Source organism: Petaurus breviceps, unplaced genomic scaffold, assembly GCF_028583685.1.
Source record: "Petaurus breviceps papuanus isolate PSGF00001 unplaced genomic scaffold, PetGlider_PUasm1.0 177, whole genome shotgun sequence".
Taxonomy (NCBI): domain Eukaryota; kingdom Metazoa; phylum Chordata; class Mammalia; order Diprotodontia; family Petauridae; genus Petaurus; species Petaurus breviceps.
In genome coordinates this window covers 4,397,969-4,415,566 of record NW_027185776.1, presented here as the reverse complement: position 1 = coordinate 4,415,566, position 17,598 = coordinate 4,397,969, and the positions used below count along the sequence as shown (strand labels likewise).

At 38.3% G+C, this 17,598-nt stretch overlaps 1 protein-coding gene across 1 annotated transcript in view; it reads left to right on the top strand.

The window, feature by feature from the left end:
• Positions 1–17,598, top strand: part of UNC79 (unc-79 homolog, NALCN channel complex subunit) — a 345,437-nt gene that overhangs the window by 232,951 nt on the left and 94,888 nt on the right. Inside the window, exons 35-36 of the mRNA XM_069086022.1 lie at positions 2,642–2,725; positions 6,397–6,499. Coding sequence (XP_068942123.1) covers positions 2,642–2,725; positions 6,397–6,499 — 187 coding nt within the window. The remainder of the gene's footprint in view (positions 1–2,641; positions 2,726–6,396; positions 6,500–17,598) is intronic.

The following is a 17,598-nucleotide window of genomic DNA, read 5'->3' as shown; positions in this document are numbered from 1 at the left end:
TGAAAAATTAAATATAAATAATCTTTGAATCTACTTGATACCAAATAATCTATTTGATAGATTTTTAAATGTTTAATTTAACATTCCCTGTTTAGGGGTTATTTGAGTTTTTTTCACTTGAGTTCTGGAGGCTATTTTTACATTTCTTAAGCTCTCAGATCATCACACTGTAAGAATTCTGTCTCTACATTCTTGCTGTGAGCACATCTTTTTAAAACAGTAAGCATAGTATAGAGGAAAGAGCATCAGATTTGGCTTCAGAACACCTATGCTCAAGTCCTGGCTCTGTCACTACCCATGTGACCTTGACTACTTTAGGTACTTACTTTCCTTATATATAAAATGAACAGACTGGAGGAAGTGATTTCTTTTTCTTTCTTTCTTTTTTTTTGGAGGGCAGTTGGGGTTAAGTAACTTGCCCAAGGTTACAGGGCTAGTTTTTTTGTGTGTGTGTGTGTGTGGGTGTTAAGTGTCTGAGGCCGGAACTGAACTTGGGTTCTCTTGACTCGGGTGCTGGCACTTTACTCACTGCACCACCTAGCTGCCCTGAGAAAGTGATTTCTAAGGTTTCTCCTAACATTCTGTTATTCTTCCCCAGTAAATAAGTTACCAGCTCATTCACAGATGCAAAGCGTCAGGTTAAATATTGCTTTCATTTTTCCCTTTCAATTCAACGTTAACTAAATACCTACTAAACATGGAGTGCACTATTTTGGGCATCAGATAGGGGACAGGATGCAAATTTTAGATAAGACATGTTCCCCGGGCTCAGACACTTAGCACCACACCCAGAAATAACTGGCTGTGTAACCTTGAGCAAGTTACTTAACCCCAATTGCTTAAAAAAAAAAAACTGTTAAAGGGTTAAAGAAAGTAGATTTCTAGGGTATTGCTGAATAATTTTAACCCCAATTGCTTAAAAAAAAACATTGGGGTGGCCAGGTGGCTCAGTGAGTAAGAGCGCTGGCCCCAGTGTCGGGATGACCTGGGGATCGAATTGGGGCTCAGATACTTAGCACCATGCCCAGCAATAACTGGCCGTATAACCTTGAGCAAGTTACTTAACCCTAATTGCTTAAAAAAAAAAAAGACATGGTCCTAACTTGTCTATTTATTACCTGTGTGAGCTTTGATAATAATAACTAACATTTACATAATGCCTACTATGTGCCAGACACTGGGATAGGTGCTTTACAAATATTACCTTATTTTTTCATCACAGCAGACCAGTTTATTGTTCTATTACAACCCCCATTTTACAGATGAAGAAATTGAGGTAAACAGAGGTTTAACTAAGTTGTCCAGGGTCACTCAGTAAATGTCCAAGACTAGATTTGAACTTAGGTCTTCCTATTTCTTGCTGTGTCCACTGTGCCACCTAGCTTACCTGTGTGCAAGATGTTCTGTCTTAGGCATTGGGGGAGGGGCAGCAATGGTAAGGGCACAGTGGCAAGGCACAATAGGGGAGTTTACAATTTAGTAGTTAAAGATATTATGTCAATTTCATGGAACAAATCTCTTTTGAAGTCTTACTTATTTCTAAAAGAACAAGTTTAATATCCTCAAGGAAAAGTTAAATAAAACCCCCCAAACCTAACAAAACAGATGTTCTTAGTTTGAGGAAGCCTTGGACCTATAAAGTTGACAAGAGTAGAGGCAACCAGGCAAGAAACTGGGAAGATTATAGATTCAGCAGGGGGCAGCAGAGAACCACTCCTAGGTCTGGTCAATGGACAAGCTACACCACTGTAAATATACCTGGAATGAGAGGGCTAGCCAAAGAAAATGCAGAAACTGGAGGGAGTCTAGCAAGTGAGGAAAGTAAGATTTCAGGTGGACAAAGTCAAGAGAGAGAAATACAGAGTTCTAAACGAGTTAGGCAGTAGGCAGACATAGTAGTGAACAAATACAGAAAGACCAATGAGAACTGACAGGTTCCTGCAGATTTGGATGTCTTTTTATATCCAGCAGAGCCTTTGAGGGGGATACCTCCCCTTCCAATCTCTAACGAGGCATCTCTGAGCTTCCATGTTGCCCAGGCAGGAATTTGACATCTGGTATGGAGACTGACTGATTCACGTTAGTTAATCATTTTCAAAATGCTTCATCTCTGCTCATCTGGGTGACTTCCTTCTTTGCCTCACTCATTGCTTTCAGACAGATGTTTCCTAAACATCAGTCTTTCTTCCTCACTTTACCATCGGTTAGATACACAGTATCTCTCTAATACCAGCTCACATGTGTTCTTGGGTCATTTTCCTTCACTTTCTTTCTGGTTATAACCTTAATTTAATTGATTTGAAGTTTTTCTGGTGTGTGTGTGTGTGTGTTTTGGGGTGTGTAAAACATTTTTTTCCTGAATCCTGACATTGGTACTTCATTCTGCCTCAGAAGATCTTAAATGTGAATTTTTTTTCAAAGACATAATTATTTAATGTTACAAGGTGCTCTCTTTTTGATGGATTCAGTTTGCATGCTAAATGATCAGTTGATAACTAAATGCAAAGTTTCCCTTACCCTAACAGCCTGGTCATTTCCTTAAAAAATTATCAACAGACTCACAAAACAATGATTAGTTCATGCCCTCATGTTGTGAACCATGCTGTATCACTGGAGATTGAAATGCTCTGTTTATCCACAGAACAGATACAGCCTGGGAAGCGTCAGTGTAATGTGCCAATGTGCCTAAATCCTGAACTGGAGGGACCACCGCTAAGAATGAGAGGTTAGTTCAATCTCTGTTTTTGCTTCCTGAGATCACTACCAAATCGGTCTCACCATTTCTTGCAGTTTGTGGTCTTGTCGTTGGGTTCTAAGTGGTGCTATGGCATCAGCTTTCTCTATGAAGTTAGTCTACCATGTCCAGATAGACGTAGCCTTTTCTCTTTTCAAGAGCCGGGAGAAGGGCAGTGCAGAAGGAAGAATATTTTTTGCTCTTCTCACTTTCCAGAGGAACAAGGGCAGGCTGATCTTCACTCTCAGTTTGCATGTCATTGTAGGTTGGTGGAACTTCTAGTCCTCCCAGGACCCTCTTGTGCTCTCTTTTTCTCATTTGTTGGCCTCAAATGAACCCATATGAACAGTGGCCAAGATTTTAGTATCTCACATTCACAGATAAATTTAATTGTGTTTTCCATTCAAATGAATTTAACGTATATTTATTAAATGCCTATTGTGCTAGGTCATATGGAAAACACAAAAGGTCCTTTGCCCTAATGGAGCTTAGAGTTTAGTAGATATCCAAATAACTATAACAAAAATATTATATGATAATTGCATTATTTTATATGTACAAAATAAAGTGCTATGTGATGTCTGAGGGGGAAGGTTGTTATAAACAGCCAGGGTGAGAGCAGGATCCTAAATCTAATAGCCAGAATTAATAGCTGCAAAGATATTTGAATGATGATGATGGAAATCAAATTTCTTTCACTGGCAAATAGAAGACCTCATTGCTAGAAACTTAAGTTTCTGGTATTGTTCTATACATTGGGGTATTAGATTTGACTGTTGCCACAACATAATGACATTACCACCAAGATTAACAGTGATCTTTGCTTTAGTCCCTACTTTTGACTTAGAGCTTCTGCAGTGGCCTCTTTACCATTGCTAGTACTCAGAACCTTATTTAGGATATATAAAAAAAATGGAACTTGTTAGGTAGTGAATCTGAGATTATACCATCAATTAGGAGGGCAGGACTCTGATATTGTTTCAGTTTTAGTAGTCACTTAGATGTTATAATAAAAGAGTTTCTCAGTTTTTCTCTTTCTTTTTCTCTCTCTATTCCCCCTCCCTCCATAATTCATCTTCCCCATTGCACTCACTGCTTCTAGAGTTATACTGGCTGCTAATATCATTTGATGCAACCAGAGTTAATGTTTAATGGCTGATGCTTCTCATAAATTTTTCATTCTAGCAGCTTTGTGCTGTGGGTTCTACACTGCCAGAAATAAAGATAAGACTACTGTATGCATATGGGGAAAGTTTTTTGATGATGTTCTTGTCTAAAATGCTTATTTTTTTAGAAAGAGCATTTTATGCTCTTAAGTTACAGTGGAAAGAATGATGCCCTCTGTGACCTGCAATAGATTAGTGACAAAACTACCAAAATGGTTTTGAATTTCCCATTCTTCTTGAACTTTTCACTGTGGTGGCTACAGTACTGTGGCTTTATATTGTAGCTGGCTTTCACTACTGGCAAAATATTTGAGGACTTTGCAATGGAGACCATACTGTAACTATGTCTGTCACCAAACATCCAAGTAAATTTATTGCTTTTGACTCAGACACAATTTGTGCTGGTTCAAGAAGTATTAGCATAGAATCAAGACCTTTCATTTATACTTTACTACCATTCTTGCTCTTTTTTCATCACACCCTTTAACAACAACCTTTTTTTTTATCCTGGTCAATCTTTTTTTGTACTCATAATTTATTTACACTTACTTTTGCTTCAAACTCTGGATTTCTTCTAGTTGAAACAATAACTTTCTCTTACCAGACCATTTCAAGATTCTTTGGCAGTAGTTTTGTTTTAAAATATGGGTTAAATGCAATTTTGAGGAGTGTGAGAATTTTTTCTAAATCACACAGCTCATCAAGCTCAGTAGTGAAACTGGTATGTAGTTTTGGGAACCAAATAAATGCCATTAAAAACATTCTTCTGTATCTTTCTTTTAACTTTGGGTATCTTGTTTCATGTGAATGTATTTAGTAGTCTAAGAAATACTAAGTAATGTGTTTAATCTATAGAATGTATTTAGTAGTGTAGATTACATATATACAAAAAAAAGCCTGCAATACAGTCATTAACCAGATGCCATTACTCTTGCTTTTCCAAGGAGCTGTGCTGTATTCTATTTTTCATTCAGATTAAGACATACTTTATTTGTTCTCTGTTCCCAAATTCTTTTCTAATCCCTCTGGAAATGCAATTCTATAGGATGTCACTCTCCTCTTTGGAGATAGATCATATAATCTTCCACAACTTTTGCTCCATTCGGTGGTATTTACTGGTAACTTACTGATTTTCAGACTCTTTAAGAGTGCCATGGTTTTCAATTTTTTCCCATTAAAGAATTTGAATACTCTGCTATTATTCTGGTGATTATAATGTTTTCTTTGGACTATCAGTATGAGTTGCTCCTTTGGGGCGGTTCTTTCTACCCATCTACAAGATGTTTTTCCAGCACCAAATGGTTGTCACCATAGCTTTCTGTATTCCTTGTGCATGGAGATATTTCCAATTTCAGATTTATGATGCTAGCTTTCATTGAAGGCACACAAATCTTGAGGTTACACAGGGTGAAGAAGATTGAACAAGAGTGTCAATTCTCTGGATAGTGCTTTAAACTCAAATTTGTATTTCATTCACAAATGTTTTGTTTAACAAATGAGTATCTTAGTTTTTTGGGGGGAGACATGGCTCTATTTGTTAATATATAGAACTGTGCTTTTTTTTAGACTGGATTTCTGTCCTGATGTAGATCTTTTATATTGTTCCTATATCTACCCCAAAATAGGTAGGATTTCTATGTGGGAGCTTGATGTGATATTTGGGCGTTTTCTTTCATCCTGTTGAGAAATCCAGATTTATAACTGATGCATAAGTGTCCACAAACAGATTTCCCTCTTTATGGACTCACTATTGTCTTTTTTCCCTATTAGCTCACAACTACCGTGTTTCCCCGATAATAAGACCTATCCCAAAAATAAGCCCTCCCCTTACTGTGTAAGATTCCTCTAAAATAAGCCCTCCCCCGAAAATAAGCCCTATTGAGATTGCTACTGTAGTGAAGGTGATCCCCTGCACTACATGCTACATTATGGTACCCTCTGTATGCACTGTCCCTCCCCCCTCCGTGAAACGCACGCCGCACTCCGAGCTGCATCCAATCAGAGCTGCAGCAGTGAGCGCGTCATCCTGTTCTTTATTGAATTCATTATTGAATAAAGGTACATTTTTTTGTTCACATTTACCTGTTTATTAAAATTGCTGTCAATGTTCATTAAAATAAGCCCTCCCCTGAAAATAAGCCCTCTGGTGTTTTTCTCTCCAAAAAAATAATAAGACAGTGTCTTATTATCGGGGAAATACGGTATACTTAGGTATTTGCAGAGCTGAGAAGGAAAGGACAATGGTGGAATAGATAGGCAGCCAGCTCCTGGAGCTCTGCAAGGAAAACTGAACAAGATGATAGTTTAAAAAAATGAATAGTAATGTTGAAATATTTTTTCAAAATACAGTTTGGAGTAGCCAGGAAGGGAAGAAATCTGGTTCTATCTCTGTGAAACTGTATTTACTTGGGGATTTTTGAGGATGAGAAATAGTCCATTGCTTGGCAGGCATGAACAAATGTCTCTTCATCAGTTGTTTCTTTACTGTGTACTCAGGTGCTACTAAATCCAGCCTGTTGTCAGCGCCCAGCATAGTCAGCATGTTTGTGCCTGCACCAGAAGAATTCACTGATGAACAACCCACGATGATGACTGACAAGTAAGCTTACACAATGTTTTCTTCACAATGTTTTCAGAATTAAATTTGCTCCACCATAGTTACAAGAAGTACCAGGAAAAGCATTATGTGTGTGTGTGTGTGTATGTGTATGTATGAAACTCACAAATTTTAAAAAAGGAGCCATGATGCTTGAGTGGATGCAATGAATGTATTGGTAGTCATTAGAATTCATCTGTGAGATTCAGGAAAATTCTACTGTATGGATAGTTTTATTTTTTCCTCAACATTTTTAGATTTTTATTGTTATAAGAGCATTTATAACTATATTCATGGAAGGGCAGTGGTGTGGTGGAAAAGGGCATTGGTCTTAGACTGGAGACCTGGGTGGGAATCGCTACATAATAGTTGTATGACTTTGGTTAAGTTCCTTCATCTCTCTGGGTTTTTTAGTTACCTTAACTGGAAGAGATAATTTCAGAGGTTCCTTCCAGTTCTAACATTCTTTTTTTTTTGTGTTTTAAGGTCTCTTCCAGCTTAATATATATACATTATATTATATACGTTAGAAAATTGTGTCTTTTGAGATCTCTTACATTGCTAACATTCTATGTTTTATGTTCTATAATCCCTTCCATATCAAGAGTTCTGCATTCTGACATTCTCCCTTTTGAGTTTTTTTTAGATCTAATATCCTGAAATTCTCAGTTTTTGAATAATGTAGAAAATTGCTAATTTAATGTCTTTTTGTAGCATGGATGTAACTGGGTTCTCAAAGACTATAGCAGCACAGCACAAAATCATGTAGGCTTTACCAAACTGGAAATACTTCCAGTACCATACCTGAGAAGATTATAATTGTACTAGAAAAGTCTGTCACCAGAAACTTCCCTACTAAGTGATGGATTATTAGTTCATGGTAATCCATGAAACAAGTATGCAGTCATTTTCTGCTTTCATGTTAAGGCTGTTGGATTGGCAGATAAAGAGAGCAGGGGATGGTAAGAATCATATTAGACTTAATATCAGACTTAGATTGTCTACAAACATTAATTTCACTATAGATATTCTTAATTTGAGGCTTTGTCCAGTAATCGGTGAGTTGATTGATACAAGACTAGAGGACCTGATTCACATTGATATTCTTGATATAAATGAAACCAAAAAACATAAGGAGGTTGCAGCTAACTGGAAGGACAACTCACTTGTTTTCTTTGGAAAGGTGAATAAAGAAGTGGGCAAAATTGGTTTGACCATGCAACCAAAGGTAACAACAAACATAATTTTATGGTGTACTTTTTCATCTTGTCTTATAATATTTATAAACATAAGCAAAGACAGTCATCATGATAATTCTAGGCTTTGTGTCAATATGTCTTGTGAAAAATGAAAAAGGAAGAAAAATTTATGAATAACAAGAAAATTCTTTAAATTAAGTCAACATATAACTTGAAACTAAGTGACTTTAATGAAAAGGAGAGAATAAGAGAGGGCAGCAAAAACTATGTAGGAAACTATAGTTAGGGATTAGGAAATGAAAGAAGCAGAAAACTTTGAGACTACTTAGAAGTTTCATGTCTGTACTTTATTTTGTTTCATATTTTAAGACATTTTTACTGACATCTTTTGGTGTATTTTTTACATCACCTACAATTCCCAATGTATTTCTCTCTACCCCCACTCCTCCTTCCCAAACAGCCATCCTGTGTAATGGAGAAAAAAAAAAGGAACAAAGGAAATTAATTAGGACTGACCTACATGTGAAAAAAGTCTGGAATTATATATGCTGTTCTATACCCATAATCCCCCACCTATGCAAAGAAGTGGGGAGAAGGGTTTTCATATCTCTTCTTTGGGACCTGACTTGGTCATTAAAATTTCACAGCATTCAGGCTTCTCATGCTTCATTTTTACAGTACAGTAATATCTAATTACATTCATCTACCATAATTTGTTTAGTCAGCCCCTGATCAATAGGCATGGAATATTTTATCGTTAACCTCCTTGGGATATATGAAATGGAAACTGAAGTCTAGAAATAGAAACTGAGTTAAAGGGCATGGACATTTTTGTAACTTTATTTGCAAAGTTCCAAAATGCTTTCTAGGGAAAGGGCTCTTGTGGAAGGTAAGACTTGAACTGGACCTTGAAGGAAGCCAGGGAACCCAAGAAGGTGGAGGTGAGGGGCAGAACATTCCAGACATGAGAGATATCCAGTGCAAACACAAGGAGATGGGAGATAGGTAGTGTTGTTTTGGAGGAACTCAAAGTAGGTAGAGCATATGAAGGGGAACAAAGTATGTATAAGAAAAGACCAGGTTATAGAGAGCTTTAAATGCCAAATAGAGTTTATGTTTGGTCCTAGAGCTCATTGAGTTGGTAATGGGATAGGGAGTGGGATGGTGATATGGTTAGATTTACACTTTAGAAAAATCACTTTGGCAGATGAGTATAGGATATATTGGAGTGGGAAAATGAGTCAGGAAGACTAGTTAGAAGTCTATTGCAGTAGTACAGGAGAAAGACAATGATGGTTTGACCTAGTATATAGCTGTGTGAGTGGAGGAAATGTGACACAGAGGAGAAAAGTTATGAAGATAGAAATAACTTGGATTTGTCAACAGACTGGATTTATGGTATGAAAGAGTTAGAAGGGAAGGATGACACGGAAATTATAAACCTATGTTAATGAGAAGATGGTGGCTTTTTTTGACATTAATAAAGAAATTGGAAAGGGGGGGAAGGATTTTGGGAAAAGATAATGAGTTATGTTAAAGACATGTTGAGTTTGAGATGCATATGGGACATTCACTTTGAAATGTCCTGGAGGCAATTGGTGACATATATATGTTGTTATTCAGTTGCTCAGTTCTGTTCTACTCTTTGTGATCCCATATGGGTTTTTCTTGGCAAAGGTATTGTAGTGGTTTGCCATCTCCTCCCATGGATTAGGCAAACAGTCCAGGGTCACATAGTGAGTGTCTGAAGCCAGATTTAAACACAGGTCTTCCTTACTCTATAACCAGCACTTTATTCACTGAACCATCTAGCTGCCCCCATGTATGTATGTAATTGACTATTCATGCATATATATGTATATAAATACATACATGCATATGTATATATGTGTGTATCTTTTACACTCATATATCTGTGAAAATGAATTGGTTAATCAGTAAGCATATATTAATCACTTGCCCTCTGCCAAGTATTGTGCTGTATGCTAGGATTACAAAGAGAAAGCTAAAATATCCCTACTTTCAATGAGCTTGCATTGACTTATTTCAACATGTCCTTGTCTATTGGTTCATTCCATTTTTTTTTCATTTTCAAATGCTTTATTAACTTGATTTACATCATTAATTTCTGCCAGATTTTGAGTTACAAATTTTCTCCCCGTTTTTCCCCTACCCACCACCCCAAAATAGCAATCCCATAGGATATCTCCTCCCCCAATCTGCTCTCTCCCATATCTTCTCCCATACCCCCTTCCACTTTTCCAGTAGGGCATGGTGGATCTCTATGCCCCAGTGCCTGTATATCTTCTTTCCCAATTACATGTAAAAATAGTATTAATAATAGCATATATATATATAATTTTAAACATTTGATTTTAAAACTTTGCATTCCAGATTCATTCTCTTTCTCCCTTGTCACCCACCCTTACTGGGAAGATAAGCAATTCAGTATAGGTTGTACATGTGTAGCTTATGCAAAACATTAACATAGAAGATATATAGTAAAAGACTGACTATATTTCCCTCCCTCCTATCCCACCACCCACTTGTTCTATTCTCTACTTTCATCCCATCTCTTTTCAAAAGTGAGTGCTTCCAACTTCCCTCCCTGCCAGCCTGCCATTTCTTCCATCATCCCCCCTCTCATCCCCTTCCTCCCTATTCTCCTGTAGGGTGGGATACCCTCTTGAGTGTGTATGTCATTCACTGCCTGAGACAAATTCAATGAGAATAAGGTTGACCCATTCCCTTTTGCCTTCCTATTCTTCCCTTCCATTGTAACCATTTTCCCTTGCCTCTTCTATATGAGATAGTTTACCCCATACTGTCTCTCTCCATCTCCTCTCATTATATTCCTCTCTCACCTCTTAATTTCGCCTTTTAAGTATCATCCCTTCCTATTAACTTGGTCCTGTGCCCTCTATCTATGTATACCTGTAAACATATATACACACATTCACATATGAATTCATACTCCCATATACCCTCCAATATAGACATATATATGTGTGTGTGTGTGTGTGTGTGTGTGTGTGTATTCCCTTCAAGTATTTTCATACTGAGAAAAGTTTCCTCAGTTACAATTATCATTTTTCCACATAGGAATGTTAATAGTTCAATTGTGATAAGTGGCTTATGGTTTCTTTTCCCTGTTTACCGTCTTAAGCTTCTCTTGCTTCTTGTATCTGAATGTCAAATTTTCTATTCAACTGTGGTTTTTTCATTAAGAATGCTTGAAAGGGGGCAGCCAAGTAGCACAGTGAGTAAGACCACCGCCCCAGAGTCGGGATGACCTGGGATCTATCCGGGCTCTGATACTTAGCACCAGACCCAGAAATAACTGGCCATGTAACCTTGAGCAAGTTACTTAACCCCGATTGCTTATTAAAAAAAAAAAAGAATGCTTGAAAGTCCTCTATTCCACTGAATGACTATATTTTCCCCTGGAACATGATACTCAGTTTTGCTGGATAAGTGATTCTTGCTTTTAATCCCAGCTTCTCTGCCCTCCAGAATATCCTATTCCAGGGCCTTCGATCCCTCAGTGTAGAAGCTGCCAGATCCTGTGTTATCCTGATTTTGTTTCCACAATATTCAAATTGTTTCTTCCTGGCTGCTCGTAGTATTCTCTCCTTGATCTGGGAATTCTGGAACCTGGCTATGATATTCCTAGGAGTTTTCTTTTTGGGATCTTTCTCAGGAGGTGATCAGTGGATTCTTTCAACCTCTATTTTGCCTTCTGGTTCTAAAATATCAGGGCAATTTTCCTTGAGAATTTCTTGGAGGATGATTTCCAGGTTCTTTCTTTGATTGTGGCTTTCAGGTAGTTCAATAATTTTTAAATTATCTCTCCTGGATCTATTTTCCAGGTCAGTGATTTTTCCCATGAGATATTTCACATTTCCTTCTATTCTTTAATTTGTTTGGATCTGTTTAACATCGTCTTGATTTCTTATAAAGTCACTAGCTTCCCTTTGCTCCATTCTAAATCTGAGGGAATGATTCTCCTCATTGAGCTTTTGAGCTTCTTTTTTCCATCTGGCAAATTCGGCTTTTTAAGGCATTCCTCTCCTCATTGCCTTTTTGAGTCTCTTTTGCCAATTGAGTTAGTCTATTTTTTAAGGTATGATTTTCCTCAGTCAGGCTGTTGACTCTCAGTTCATAATTTTCTTGAACCGTTCTCATTTCTCTTCCGAATTTTTCTTCCACTTCCCTTCTCTGCTTCTTAAGGTCCTCTATGGCCTGTAACCAGCTCATATTTTCCTCTGAAGCTTTTGGTGCAGGAGTTCTGACTTCAGTGTCTTCCTCCTGTTCCATGCTTTGCTCCTTTTTGTCTCCAAAATAGGAGTCTAATGTTGGAATCTTCTGTCTGCTTTGTTTCCTTTGCCTGGTCGTGTCACCCCTCAGTCACTTGACCCCTGGGCTTTTTGCCACAGTAGGACTCTGCCACCAGACAGGGGAGCTTCCATCCCAAATGCTGGGGTTTTCTCAGCTGCTGGAAGTAATAGTTGAGTGCCCTCTCTGAAGCCTCCACATGCTCTGGCAAGCTGGTCACACACCCCAGGACCTCTACCCTAGACTGCAATCCAGATCCAAGCAGGTAAAAGCAAGAGCAATTACCCCTCAGACTGGTTGCTTGGTCCCCTTATACTCTGCAGACCAGGAGCTGAAGCTGCCACGTGGTGCTGGCTGTGCCAGGTTTCTCAGTGGCTTCTCACCCTGTGGGGCAAAAGCTCTCCCAACTACTGGTCCCAAAGTCCACACTGCACTGACCTCTCATTTTGCCCTTCGCATCTATGTATTAATAAATGTGGAAACGCCCACACTCCCTCCATCCAGAGGCTGGTCAGACCCTCCCTGGGGCTAAAACCTCTGGCTCATGTGGGCTTGGGCTCAGCTTGCAGAGTGCTGCGTTGGCCTATTCCTGCTGGCCTGCCGGGCTGTCCTCAGCAGGAGATTAGCTTCTCCATGTCATTTTGTATATTCTACAGCTCCAAAGTTTGTTCAGAGTCCCCTTTTTACATGGATTGGGGAAGGTGGAAGCTGGAGCCGCGCGTAGGTCCTGCTTCTATTCCGCTATTTTGACTCCGCCCCTGGTTCATTCCATTTTGTCTATAAATATGCCCATATATCTGCCATCCAGAAAAAAAAACCTCACTTGATCTTTACATCTTCACTATCTGTAGTTCTATATCTCTTTTGCCTTATGTAGCTAAATTCCTCAAAAAGTCTATCTAATAGATGTCTCCACTTTCTCTCCTCTTACTCTCTTCTTAGTTCCTTACAATCTGGCTTCTGACTTTATCATTCCACCAAAACTACTCTCTCCAAAGTTACTAATTATTTCTTTGTTTCTAAATGCAATGGTCTTTTCTTAATCCTCATTCTTGACCTTTTTTCAGCCTTTTACACGCTTGACCACTCCTTCCTCCTTGATACTCTCTTGTCTCTAAATTTTCAAGACATTACTCTCTTCTGGTTCTCCTGTCTATCTGACCACTCCTTCTTAGTCTCCTTTCCTGGATCTTTGTTCAGATCATACCTTCTAACTGTAGGTGTCCCTCAGGGTTTTGTCCTGGGCCGCCTTCTCTTTTCCATCATTTTACTTAGTGATCCCATCAGCTCCTATGAATTTAATTACCATCTCTACACTGAGGATTCTCAAGTCCATCTATCTTGCCCCAAACTTTCTGCTGATCTACACTCTCTCATCTTCCATTCCTTTTCAGATATCTCAAACAAGAAGAATGTTCAGTAGACATTTTAAACCAAACCTATCTAAAACAGAACTCATTATCTTTTCCCCAAACCTACCTTCCCTCTTACCTTCCCAGTTACTAGAGAGGGCAATACCATCTTTTCTGTTTCTCAGGCTCAGACCCTGTGAGTTATCCTTAACTCTCTAAGCCTCTAACTCACCCAATATCCAATCTGTTGCCAAGGCCTGTTGATTTAACCTTTTCAATATTTCTCCAATATTCCCCCTTCTCTCCTCTGACACCACTATAGTGCAGACACTCATGACCTCATGCCTGGATTATTTACAATAGCTTGCTGGTGATTCTGCCTACCTTCAGTCTCTCCCCACTCCAATTCATCCTTCTTTCAGTCACCAAAGTGATTTTCCTAATGTTTAGGTCTGACCATGACACCCCCTATTCAATAAACACCAGTGGCTCCCTATCTTCTCCAAGATCAAATACAAAATTCTGTTTTCTCCCTTCATAACCAAGCCTCCTTTAGCCATTCTGGTCTTCTTACACCTTGTACTCATGTACTCTTCAATACAGTGACACTGGCTTCCTGACTGTTCCATGGATAAGATGCTATCTCACAGCCTCAAAGATTGTTTTCTGGCTATTTCCCCTGCCTATAATGCTGTTGCTCTTCAACTCTACCTGGTGACTTCCCTGAATTCATTTTAATTCAAATTAAAATCCCATCTTCTACAGGAAGACTTCCCTAATCTATCTTAATTCTAGTGCCTTACCTCTGATAATTACTTCCCATTGATCCTGTATATAGCTTGTTGTGTATATAATTGTTTGCATGTTGTCTTTCAGCTCATTAGATTGTAAGCTTCTTGAGGGCAAGGACTATTTTTTGACACTTTTTGTATCCCCAACCCATAGCACAGTTCCTGGTACATTGTAGGTAACTACTAAACGTTTATTTGTTGATTGATTTTAATGGGAAAAAGCATTTATAAGCATATTTGTACAAAGATGCACACGAAGTAGATAAAAGGTAACTTTAGAAGGCAAAATACTAGCAGCTAGTGGGATCAGGAAAATGTCTTTGACTTCCCTACAGAAAATGGTGCTTTATATGAGTCTTGAAGGAAGCCAGGGATTCTAAAAGCAGAGGTAAAGAAGTATGGTATTCTATCCTTAAGGGGCAGTCAGTGAAAGGGCACATATGCTGTTCTATTTCATGCCATTCACTGACTATCCCTTATGAATGGTAGCTTCCTCTTTCTCAAGTCAATTTGGAGGGATTAGTACAATTGATAGATTAAAAGAACAACTGTGTGTACTCAAAAGTATGTTTCCAAAATCTTAGAACAATATTATCCAATATAGAGGTCCTATTACTTGTTTCTCTAGATTCTGTCAGGTTCTAGAGGGAAACAGGAAGAAATTTAGGTACTTTGAGTAAAGTGCCTGGTATTTGTAACATAACCCGCATATTTATAACTGAATACACCTCAATAGCCTATATCATAGGAAAATTAGAGGGGCTGCCTTAGACTTAGAGGGAATGCCATTAATGGAAGAAGATAGTCCTTTATGAAAAACTAGTAGTAGTGCTTTGAATAAAAATTCAATGATATTTGGCTATCTTCCCATGACACGGGATTGCTATAGCTTCAACATTAAAGATTAGGCAGCATTTGAGACCACTGCTAGAGGATTTATAATGAATTTTTGCTCATAGGAACCTTATACTATACAACATCGGCAATGGCAATCAATAACATCACAAAAAATGGAAGGAGTATATTTTAATAGACAGAATATAACTAGTCACTGAAAAGGGAATAATTTCAGAATCAATAGTCTATACCATGAAAAATGGGAAGACAAGCAATTCATTATAGGTTATACATGTGTCCTTATCCAAATCATTTCCATATTTGTCATATTGTGAAAGACCAGCTGTATTTCCCTCCATCCTATCCTGCCCCCAACTTATTCCATATTCTCCTTTGACCCTATCCCTTTTCAAAAATGTTTGCTTCTAACTACCCTCTCCCCCAATCTACCCTCCCTTCTATCATCCGCCTCCAATCTCGTATCCCCCCTGTTTTCCTGTAGGGTAAGATACCCAACTGAGTGTGTATATTATTCTCTCCTTAAGCCAAATTCAATGAGAATAAGGTTGTTCCATTCCCTTTCACCTTCCTGTTTTTCCTCTCCATTGTAACAGTTTTCTCTTGCCTCTTTTATATGAGATAACTTACCCTCATCTATCTCCTCTTTTCTCCTTCTCCCAATAAATTCCTCTCTCACCTCTTAATTTTATCTTTTAGATATAATCCCTTCATATTAAACTCATCCTGTGCCCTCTGTCTATGTATACATGAATATACATATGCCCACACTCACATATATATTTATATACACATGCACCCTCCTATACATACATATGTATGTATATACACACAACTATATATATGTATATATATATATACACATATATATTCCCTTCAACTATCCTCATACTGAGAACAGTTTTATGAGTTATAATTATTGTTTTTCCATGTAGGAATATAAATAGTTCAACTTTAATAAGTTCCTTATGACTTCTTTTTCCTATTTACCTTCTCATGCTTCTCTTGCTTCTTGTATTTGGAAGTCAAATTTTCTGTTCACCTCTGTTTTTTTCATCAAGAATGCTTGAAAATCCTCTATTTCATTGAATGACCTTATTTCCCCTGTAGCATTATACTCAGTTTTGCTGGGTAGGTGATTCTTGGTTTTAGTCCTAGCTCCTTTGATCTCTGGAATATCATACTCCAAGCCCTTTGATCCCTTAACATAGAAGCTTCTAGGTCCTGTGTTATCCTGTTTGTGCTTCCACAATACTCAAATTGTTTCTTCATGACTGCTTGCAGTATTTTCTCCTTGACCTGGGAACTCTGGAATTTGGCTATAACATTCCTAGGAGCTTACTTTTTTGAGATCTTTTTCAAGAGGCAATCTGTGAGTTCTTTCAATTTCTATTTTGCCCTCTATTTCTAGAATATCAGGGCAATTTTTCTTGATAATTTCTTGCAAGATGTTGTCTAGGCTCTTTTTTTGATCGTGGATTTCAGGAAGTCCAAAAAATTTTAAATTATCTCTGTTGGATCTATTTTCCAGGTCAGTGGTTTTTTCCAATGAGATATTTCACATTTCCTAACATTTTTTTCATTTGTTTAGATCTGTTTTATAGTGTCTTGATTCCTCATAAAGTCATTAGCTTCCAGTTGCTCCAGTCTTATTTTGAAGGAGTTATTCTCTTCAGTGAGTTTTTGAAATTCCTTTTCCATCTGGCAAATTTGACTTTTTAAGGCATTCTTCTCCTCACTGGCTTTTTGAGCCTCTTTTGCCATTTGAGTTAGTCTGTTTTTTTTTTTAAAGCAATCGGGGTTAAGTAACTTGCCCAAGGTTACACGGCCAGTTATTTCTGGGTGTGGTGCTAAGTATCTGAGCCTGGATTTGATCCCCAGGTCATCCCGACACTGGAGCTGGTGCTCTTACTCGCTATGCTACCTGGCCTCCCTGAGTTAGTCTGTTTTTTAAGGTGTTATTTTCTTCAGTTTATTTTTGGGTCTCCTTTAACAGATTATTGACTCGCTTTTCATGATTCTCTTGCATCATTCTCATTTCTCTTCCCAATTTTTCCTTTACTTCTCTTACTTGATTTTCAAAATCCTTGAACTCCTCCATGGCTTGTAACCAGTTCATATTTTTCTTGTATGCTTTTGATGCAGGAGTTCTGACTTTTCTGTCTTCCTCCCACTCCATGCCTTGATCCTTTTTGTCCCCCCAAAAGGAATCTATGTTTTGATTGTGTTTCCTGGGCTTGCTTATCTTGCCAGTCAAATACTTGACTTTTGAGCTCTTTTGCCATAGTAGAACTCTGCTTCCAGAATGGAGAGAGCTTAGTTCCAAATTGCTGGGGTTTTTGCAGCTGCTGGAGCTATTAGTTGGGCTCCCTCTCTGCAGCCCCCACAAGCTCTGGCTCACTGGTCACACACTGCAGGACCACCACCCAAGACCATGATCCAGATCCAAGCAGGTTAAAGGAAGAGCAATTACCCTCTGCATGGTTGCTTGGTCCGCCTGCAATCTGCAAGCCAGGAGCTCCGAAGACAGTCAGGCAACAGGTGGCTGCACAGCTGCCATGCCTCCACCC